Genomic DNA, 9,998 nt, shown 5'->3' with positions numbered 1-9,998 from the left:
CATAGTAGAACAGGAGAAAATGCAGTGTAACTATTCATACTGTGCCATTTTGGACCCTATCCTTTAAATAAAATGGTGTATCTCCTAAACTCTTTTATTTTCACATTTAACTTAAACCTATATTTTGAATGAAATTATTACTTAAGACAATGATTAACACAATCATTGAAACTTAAAATTACTCGTCATTTGTCATCTCCTTTGCAATGCCAGGCATTGCTCAGCTAATCCTAACGTCTTAACCATTAATATCTCCTTAGTGTTACATAATACTATCCCCTTTGCCAATTCCCAGGACACTAACTATGACTTCTTAACACTGTATACTGCTTTTAAGAGTCATTGCCCCCATGTGTTCTAAATATAACACTGGTTAGACAGCAGTGGTTTTGAAATCCTGGCACAATTAAGTTAGAATACAACACAGAGGAAAACTTTTAAGCATGACATTTCTTTTGCCCACCATTTGAACGCAAGACTGCTTGGACTTGTATCGATCAGGTGAACCGACATGGGATAAAAAATGATGTGTTATGCTACTTCAAATTTGTAGAGTTTAAGAATTATAGTCTTCACAAAAAACCCCAACACATATGAATAAGTAGGCAAATAATTTATTGGCCATGTTTTTATCCAATAACTTAAAAGAATACAAACATCTTTCATTTCCTCAAACATTTCCTCAAACAAGCAAACTAAAATTTTAATGTGAAAGTAAAGTTACTTTATATTGCTTTCAACACCGTGTCATGGGTGTGATTGGTACTGTGCTGCAATTGTAAATCCATTCCTTGTCAACAGTTCACTGGTATGATTTTGCTGCTTTTAATCCTGCCACTCTGCAAAGGATGATGGTCCTCTAAGAAATGACGCCCCCTGGCTGCATCTTGGAGCTGTCACACCCCATGTCATATCGGTTTATAGGTGTAGTTGGGATGCAGGCTTCTGTTTGGTGTATTTAGAGATATAATTATTTTTCACTGCTGTGAAAAAGGCTTTTTCTTGCAATCAACAACTAACACTGCAAACTAGTCCATGATGTTTTATCAGTGTTTTATACCTTTTAGTAGCCTACAGTCAGCACCTGAAGTTAAAAGAGATAGGAACGAGGGTTAGAAGCTTTATTACAGATTTGGCAGATTGAGTCCATCAAATTCTCATTTACCTTATTTAGAAAAGTATGAACTTTATATAATGTAACAATTGTATGAAATGCCACTTTAAGAATTGCTTGTAGTGGAGGTAACAAACACAATTTAACAAGTGATGTAAGCTGAACAAGTAAATGTATGAATCCTGATTATTCACATTATACAGTATTCCTGTTATTAGCAGATGAACAGATGGGATTACATGTTATCTTACTGTCGTCAATTAGCTTCATCACTATGGACAGTTTTAGAAATACTTTTGAATTCTTTCAGAAAAAAAGTATTGTTGATTTGTTGTACTAGTAATAAAATAAGACCATAGACCAATTTTTGACTTTACACATTTATTTTCACTTTACTTTTTACATATTTAAGTTCACTTTTACATTATTTGCCCTTTAATAATATAATTAATTTGTTTTATTGAAGCACATTGGACCAAGATGTATGTACATGTATTAAATAAACAGTTAAAAGACGTCTATGTCCTTTAGTTTTCTGCTGAGTAATGTTAAAATGCGAACAAAAAAAAAGATTACATTATTATTGTAGCATTGCATGACCTTTATGATCTCCTTCCCCATACAAGGGGCATAACTCAAGAGAATGGCTATGTCATTTGTCCATCACCTTGGTCTGTAATATGTAACCAGTCAGCCATTAAGATTTGTACACAGAGAAGAACACCTTTGCCTTTGGAGCAGCTTCTCATCCAGCCCAAATCATCAGACTGATAATCTTTGCATCTTGTCTAATATCCTGCAAAGCTAAAGATATTTCCATACTATTTTTTTTTTAGAAATGATTAGCTAATGCTAACATGTTAACACACTTACATAAGATAAAAGATAATGATTACCATTTTACCTGTAAAAAATTGCAGCATGTTTTCATTATCATGTGTGCATGGCAAGGACACCAAGTAGCTCAAAAATAAGATGCTAACAACCTTGTCAGGGTGTCAGAAAACTCGCTAACACGGAAGAGGTCATGAACATAGACCTTTATTATACCTGCAAAATATCATTGATCATGATTTATTATCATTGTGAGCATGCTCATCAAATCATGAAGCTCAAAACTAACAAACGTACATGTGTTTCAGGCTAGCTTAAGTGCTAACACATTTGGATAAGATAATGAATATGATCAGTAGGTTTTTTAATAGCTTAACACTGTTTGTGTGTAGATGATACTGTTTAGCTTAATGCTAACATGCCAACACTTGGCGTTAACATGTTGACAGGTCAAATTCAATGTCATAAATAGACTATTATAAACATGTTTTTGTCATTCTGGTAATAACACTAATTATCTCTGTCACAGAGCTGTTGGCATGACTGTAGACTTTTTCGATTATCATGGTGTAATAGGCTTACATGTGGTGGCAAAGGGGGTAATATTTAATTTTTCTTATTGACCTAGGACCTAAGTAGTAGCTGGTGTTCATGTTTCTTTGTGGACCTTGTTCCTTTAACTGGATCCAAGGAGGGACATGCGAGTGACATGAATGAAACCGTTTAAGTCGCATCAGGAAACCAACTCTCACTGACTACCTGCAACCACACTCTGCCACCCTCATCTCTTCGTAAAGATATCTTATAGTGAGGCGTCCATTCTCCTTATACATCACTGTGATGGGGTCCAGTTTGATTGGGACGCAGCAAGCCATGTTGGCCTTTTTGGGGTCCCTGATGTTGATCAGCGTCTGGATGAGGGCGTGTTTCGATGGGGTCGATTCGTCCGTCAGCGGGTGGTAGCACAGGCCTCGACATTCGTAGGCGTCATATTCTGGAGGCGCAACAATCCAGCTGTCCCATCCGATGTCTTTGAAGTTGACCTTGAGCGAGGTCCGCTGGCAGTATTGCCTCTCGGCCTTTCTTTTCTTTCTCCGCGGATGTTCCGCTTCAGGGATCTCGTTTGAAAGTTGATCTCCTATGTTCCAGTCAGCTCCCGAGTGAAAGATGGTCTCTTCTTCATGGAGAATCATCTCTCTTAACTCCTTCTTCTTCTCCCTTCTCCTGCTGCCCAGGTCGTCAGAGAAGACTATCAAAGCAGCTGAAGTGTTATCTCCGACAGAGGTGCTCATATTGATGCAGCGTACTCCTTCCTCTCCACTTCTAGGAGTTTTGCAGTCCTTCCTATCAACCACTACATCAAAAACGGTTGCTCCATGGCCAAACTTGATCCAGCTCTGAATGGCTGTAGTAACATCAAAGGTCTCCCATGTGCCCTGCGAGCCTTTCACCTCTTTGCCCACCAGTAGTTGGTTTGTGGATGTGAAATTGTTGTAATCCACTTCATAGACTTTCACTGTGGTCCTGAAACTGTTTGAGTTGACCGTTGACCTGGGCTCCGGGGTGAAGAACAGCTGTAGTTCAGCAGTAGTGATCTTTTCGTGGTTGGGAATGCTGATGTTGAACTGCAGCCTGTGTTTGGACTTTGTGCCATTTGTCACAGAGAGAGTGATATCTGTTGATGAGATACAAAGAGGACAAAGGTTTAAAAAAAAAAGAAATGGCAGTCTGATGTTTGATCTACCTAGCCCCCTTCCTTTCTGTAATGCAGGTTGAATGCCATTGGTGTGCTGATAACAGATCAGCTAAACCAAATGTATTTTTTAAGTGGAAATGTTAGCAAGTTTGGCTTATCAATGCTGCGCAGTAACCTCTAGTGTTCAAAAAATGCCAGTTTTTACAGCATTAATTAATATGTTTACAGCCAGGTTCAGATAACGCAATTGTCTCTATATGCACAGACTGTACAGGGGATGGATTTTTGTATGACTCATCCAGTTTGATTTGATGAAGGATAAGAGTTTTCATAATAAGGCGCGTAGCTCTGCGTGGTGTGAAGGTTTGTCGCGAGGCTGATGACCTGCCTCCCCTACTTTGAGACATCTTTTCCAGCATGGCAACGGCCATTGACGGGCTACCAAAGCCCCCTTCAGTAACCAATGGCTTTGTCCACTTGAATTTACAGTCAATGATAAATACTCACTTTCATTGTGGAAAGTAAGGAAGCCGACATGGATTCACATATTTCAATATTCTCTGTTTTTGCACAATAACAAGTAAACTTTGGTTGTTTTCTCATATCTTGTTTTTGATCTGAGTTTTTTTTTATGTTTTCATGAACAAGGATACCGACAATGGTTTTGTCATTCTTGTCTCGATGTTTATTTTCATTCAAATTTTTAGGAGTTTCTCATTTTCATTTTAAGTTTTCCATTTCTTATTTTCCAATTACCCATTGGTAAAAGCAAAGAACTCAACTATGTCTAACATGGATAACATTGGCAAGTGATATAAAAGTGATAGCCTAAACTAAATGGTAAGTGGAAAAGGATTTCCAAATATTTATATCAAGGTTGTGTTAAATAACTGAGATGGCTAAGAAGGTTAAAAGCCGTCATTGGCATGTCAACGTCTCATTAGATTGACAGATGATAATTACACATTGGACCTATGTTCTTCTAAGTGTTACCTCTTCACTTACCTTGCACAGTGAAGCTTCGTATGACATCAGACTGAGGGATTGAGCTGTCAGAAGCGTACTTATTGTAGAGCTCCATCATGAACTGAGGAGGGTAGATCTTGCTTTGCTCCTGAGGAACATCCGACAGGTTGAGTTTCCTTAAAAAGCTCTCCTTCATGCTTCCCAGGAGGTTCGCCATCCTGGCGTCAGTGTCTTCCTCCTCCAGAAGGTCCTGCTCTGACAGCTGAGAGTAGAATTCCTCACCATAGTCACTCTGGATGTCATTATGGAGAGGTTTACATGTGCAGGAGCAGACAGAAACCACCAGACTCAAACACACCTGAAACAGGAATGATCTTGAGCTCTGCATTTTAAAATTGCACTCTTTCTAAGCCACTAATCTGGAACAAACGTCACCTTCTTCCCGGCTTGAAAACAGACTTTGCGATTGCAAAAGTTGAAAATGGAGATCCCAAACACAAGGACCACTGTCCTGATGTCCGCTCCCATGCTCCCAGAGTAAACACGGGGACATGTGTCATCCAAAATAGTAGCTTGGCCATGCTTATCACTACCATTGATGCCTTCCTTCAAGCTTTGTTATCATTTTGGGGCTGGCTGCTAATGAAGACACTGTAAACACTTGACAGCGATAATTAGGGAGGCACTGGAAACTGTGAGGATATGACAAGCAGACATTTCCATGAAATGGTTTTTCCCAGCTTGAGGGTGAAACTTTTTGTCTGATTCTGTGGAAATAACACATTTAGAAGAAACAAAGAAATTCTTAGCATTCTTCACAATCTTTATTCTTACATATTTGTGACGGGCTAGTGATTTTTCTCACTTGTAACCAATCACTGTACATCAAGGATCACACACATGTTTCAGATACAGACAGTTATATCTGTGTGTTCAAGAGGAATAATCAGTCAGTGACATAGAGCAGAGGGCAGAGCCAAAAATAGAACACATTGCACAGTAAAAAAAAAATCCAATAACATGCACTAGGCACACTTAATTACAGGGTAGTCGATGGGTCACTGACTAAATATAATTTGTAAATTAAAAGATGTAAAGGCTAAAAAATGATTGAAAAACCGCTTTGCTCATATTGCTTGTGATGTGGTGCACAGATGTTAAAATGGTAACATCATACCAACATGGTAAAATCCAAGCTAACCAGAGCTTGAAATGAAAGATGCATAAACAACTACTCATGGTTCTTAATTTCCAGGACAACTAATTTCCAAACAGCCTCAAATTGATAGACCAAAAAGATAATGTCATGATAAAATGCTTGGTATGCAGATGCAGCTGGGTGTGTTCCAAGATATATCAAGTCATGAGCCAGGCATTCATTAAAAAAACAGACTGCACAGCAGCAGCATGCTTATATCAGAAGCTAAAGTGCGAACACTTGTGTTGCTATATTAAGCAGCTGTAATATTAGGTAGGTTCTTTTTTATTGCACTAAAAATTTTGATGCACTAATGCAGCTCGGCTCTAACTCAATGCATGAATATGAAAAAACAGAAAGAGAACACTTTGGGGGTCAGGCATTATGGGTGGTATTCTCACATTCGCTCCTTGTCATGTTTGTAGGCTCATTTCTTTCAGTGTCCTCCTCAACATAGGGGCAACCACTAACTTATTTTTCCTATCAAAAATGTTCATGAACTGATAGCATTATTGTGGGAATCTGTAAATCCAGAGACACTTGAGATCAGAATATTACAAAACACGGCCAAATGGAACAAAGATGGTGCCTTCACCATTACATCCTGTGTGTCATTGATGGATGATGGGATCTGCTTCTTGTTCCTGCGGGGGGGGGGGGGGGTTTGAGCCCGAACCAAAGCCAATGTTTCTGGGGACATTGGCCCGAGTCCCGCATGTCTTGGAATTTTTGTCTCACACCCATACAGTCACTCAGTGCTTGATTCATACAGAGTTTCATAAAAATGCATTCAATGGGCTAATTTTAAGGGTTCCTCTCTGTGGAGTCAATCAGCGATGAAAGGGGAAGACAAAATCTACTGGCATGGTTTTTTCTTAAAAATTATGCATCAAACTACTAATATTTTGTAGTTTCAAAGATAGTGCAGTCATGGTAACAAAATCATGCAATCGATAATTAAATTGTGCCAAGTCAAATACTGTTTGAACAGCTTTAGGAAAAGATAAAAATGTAACATATCTTGTAATTGATTATCTTATTACCAGTGATATTGTTGCTCTGTGGGAGGAAAGTACTTTTAAACAAAAGAAAACCTGAAAACTGTACAATAAATATGTGAATCTTTCCCTTATATTTGTCGTATGTAAATAAATCTAGGGTTCTATTTTAATGACTGCTCTGTCAATGTTGTATTCCTCTTTGCTTGAACAGAACTTAATGGTCGGGAGAATGGAATGAGAACATTCTCTAATGTCAATTCAGCACACATTTGGCTGAGCTCTTACTCCAAGATGAGTGTTAACACATTGTTCCTGATGGTTACCCTGACTGCAGTCTATATCATTTCTAATATTTAAAGGCCTTAATTTGCGGCTTAACAAAGTTTTGTATTTGAAGATGTTGGTTACCATGTGATTCTATGTAAATATATAGAGAGCTCTTTTTAAGTTCAAATCATCAAATCATAAAAAATATCAAAACTCATTTGTACAAGAGTTTCTTTTATAAATGTACGTCATTCTCATTTTTTTTTTTTTACTTCACCTCTCCTGTAAAGGTATTAGCCAAACAAGGGACATTTTCCAACATCGTCAAAAAGAAGAAGCAGAGGCAAACATATTTTGAATTCAAGTCTTACTTGCTATTTTTATTATGTCATGTCCATATCATAAGGATGAAAATACTTTGGCACTGTTCCACATGTCGAGGCAGTTGGAGGTTGTTGAGGTCGGAGAGGATGATTTGGCCTACAGCTGTGAGAATTTGCAGGTGGGGGTGAAAACTGATAATTGCTGACAGAGGCTCCAGTTAGTGGTAGTGGCTGCTGGTGTTTGGCTGAAGTTTGTGTTTATGACATGAGCTACAACTATTAGTTTCCAGTAATGAAAAAAAGTTGAGGAATGAACAGTATACGCCCCGAACTGCAATGATTTCTGATGTGACCTGCTGCAGGTTGCTGGCAGAGGCTTCAGTTGGAGGCATTTGAAGCAGCTGTCCTGCATATTCCACAGATGAAGGTAGAGGTCGATGTTTTCGGGTTGAGGCTAAAAGTTAGTCAAGGTTGCACGGAGAGGCATTTTGTTTGCAGGTGGAGGAAGAGGCTATACAGATATGCATAAGAGGCGGAAGTTGGTGGCTACTGGCGTTTGCCTGAGGTTGGAGTTTACAAGGCAAGAGCAGTTGTCACCCTTAAACTGCAGGTGGAGCTGGCTGCATGTTGCTGGCGGAGGCTTGAGTTTGAGACCATTTAGGCAACAGTCTTTAACATTGTGCCGAAGGAGACAGTGACTGATGGATGAGTACAAAGGTTGGAGATGGAGATTGACAGATGCTAAAAAAAAAAGACAAGATAATGGCTTGGAGTTGGAGGCCTTCAGCTCTAAGTGCTAGTCACAAATTGTCACAAACTGAATGAGCTGTAGGCAGCTCAATTTTGATGGCAGAGGCTTCAGTAAGAGGCACTGAAGCCAACTGTCTTTTATGTTGTGAAAGTGGAGATATATACCCATGTTTTCCGGCAGGTGGAGTCGGCAGCTGGAGTTTGTGGCAGAGCAACAGGTGGAGTAACTTAATTTGCTAATGGAGGCTGCAGGTGGGAACACTGGACGCAGATGGCAAAGGCTGTAGTTTGAAGCCACTGGCTGTCGTTGATTGGCCGAGGTTAAAGTCAAAGGCCTGCACGTGTCTGCCTTACACTGCAGGTGGAGGCAGCTTCAGGTCCTGGCAGAGGCTTGAGTTGGAGGTTGGAGATGTAGGCTGAAGATATCGGCTGCAATAGGTGGTGGCAGGTGTTGGTGTGGCAGAGATAAAAGATAATCGTTGTCTTCAGAAGTTGTAGTTGAAGGTGGTGGCAGCTGGGTTTTGGAAGAGACTTGAGTATGATCCATTGAAGGCAGCAGCCTTTTAAATAGTAATCATGAAGGCAGAGGCGTATGTTATCTGGCAGAAGCTTCAGGTGGAGACATGCAGCTGTCAGACACAATCTGCAGGTGAAGGCTGCTGCTGGTGCTGGAGGAGGGTTGGGGTTGAAGGTATTGGAAGTTTAGACGGCAGGTTGAGGAAGCAGCTGCAGGTTGCTGGCGATGAAAAAGGCTGAGTTAAAGAAACTGCTTGTGGAGGCTACAGGTGGAGACAACAGCTGCTGGTTTAAAGCAGAGGTTAAATATGGAGCCCATGTCTCTTAGAGTTTGACAGGTTGGAGTAAAGGCAAAAAACATGCAGGTGGAGCTAGCTGAAAGTTGCAAGAACATACTGTTTTGGGAACTTAGCAAATGTGCAGTTTGTGGTAGGGGTGATTTCTTGGCAGAGGATTCTGTTAGTGTTTGGCTTTCAGCAAGTTAGAGCAGGGGGAGGCAGCGGACCACATTGCAACTGTCTTTAATACTGTGCAGGACGTAGTCGAGGCTTATGTTTTTGGATGAGCCTTCACTTGAAGTCAGGGCTCTTGGTGTTTGGCAGAGGTTAGACAAGGAGCAAGAAAATGCAGACGACGGTGGCTGCTGGTTCACAACAGTTGCTTGAGATGTAAGGCAGTCGTCTGACATAGAGCACAGGTGGAGGTACAGGTGGATTTTGTTTTCTGTCGGAGGCTGCAGTTAGAGGTGACTGACTGTTGGTGTTTTGCAGATGTTGGAGTAAGAGTCATGGGCTGCAGCTTTCCGAAACATTCTACAGGTGGATTTGGCTAAAGATTCCTGCTGGTGAGAGGTCAGGCTTCAGTTTGAGGAAGGGGCTACAGCTTTAAGCCAAAATCTGCAGGTAGAGGTAGTTGCAGGTTGCTGGCAGAGGCTTGAGTTTAAAGCTTTTGAGGCAGCTGTCGTTCATATGACACGTGAGGGTGTTGTTTTCTTGTCGAGGCTGCACGGGAAGGCAGCAACTGAAGATGTTGGCAGAGGCAGCAGATGGAGTCAGCAGCTTGGTTTGCTGTTAGAGGATGCAGATGGAGAAAGATACTACTGATTTGGATCAGATGCTGCAGTTGGAGGTGGGTGCTGCTGGCGTTTTGCAGAGGCTGGAGTATGTCACCCTCGTTCTGCTGGTGAAGGTGGCTGCTGGTTCTCTTGGAGGCAAACGTCTTTAACATTATGCAGGTGGTGGCAGAGGTTGATCTATTTATGCAGAGGCTGGAGATGGAGCTTAAATGATGTTTTCATGTGCAGCAGTTTGGTGGTTATAGTCACTGGCACATG

At 40.6% G+C, this 9,998-nt stretch overlaps 1 protein-coding gene across 1 annotated transcript; it reads right to left on the bottom strand.

Moving 5' to 3' along the window:
- Positions 1–649: 649 nt before the first annotated feature.
- Positions 650–5,138, bottom strand: LOC132955386 (growth/differentiation factor 2-like). Its single transcript, XM_061028232.1, has 3 exons — positions 5,046–5,138; positions 4,650–4,968; positions 650–3,623 (listed from the first exon to the last, which is right to left on the bottom strand). Exons 1-3 carry the CDS (start codon positions 5,136–5,138, stop codon positions 2,704–2,706), a joined length of 1,332 nt encoding a protein of 443 aa, XP_060884215.1. The 3' UTR covers positions 650–2,703.
- Positions 5,139–9,998: the final 4,860 nt, after the last annotated feature.

Source organism: Labrus mixtus, chromosome 21 (assembly GCF_963584025.1).
Source record: "Labrus mixtus chromosome 21, fLabMix1.1, whole genome shotgun sequence".
NCBI classification, from domain to species: Eukaryota; Metazoa; Chordata; class Actinopteri; order Labriformes; family Labridae; genus Labrus; species Labrus mixtus.
This window is presented reverse-complemented; position numbering and strand designations above follow the sequence as displayed.

What these genes read in the sequence shown, in the direction of transcription:
- LOC132955386 (XM_061028232.1), bottom strand. Translation starts at nt 5,138, where the DNA reads ATGGGAGCGGACATCAGGACAGTGGTCCTTGTGTTTGGGATCTCCATT. An exon ending in GTTTTCAAGCCGGGAAGAAG is followed by an intron (nt 4,969 to 5,045) that starts GTGACGTTTGTT and finishes TTCCTGTTTCAG; the next exon opens with GTGTGTTTGAGTCTGGTGGT. An exon ending in ACGAAGCTTCACTGTGCAAG is followed by an intron (nt 3,624 to 4,649) that starts GTAAGTGAAGAG and finishes TCTCATCAACAG; the next exon opens with ATATCACTCTCTCTGTGACA.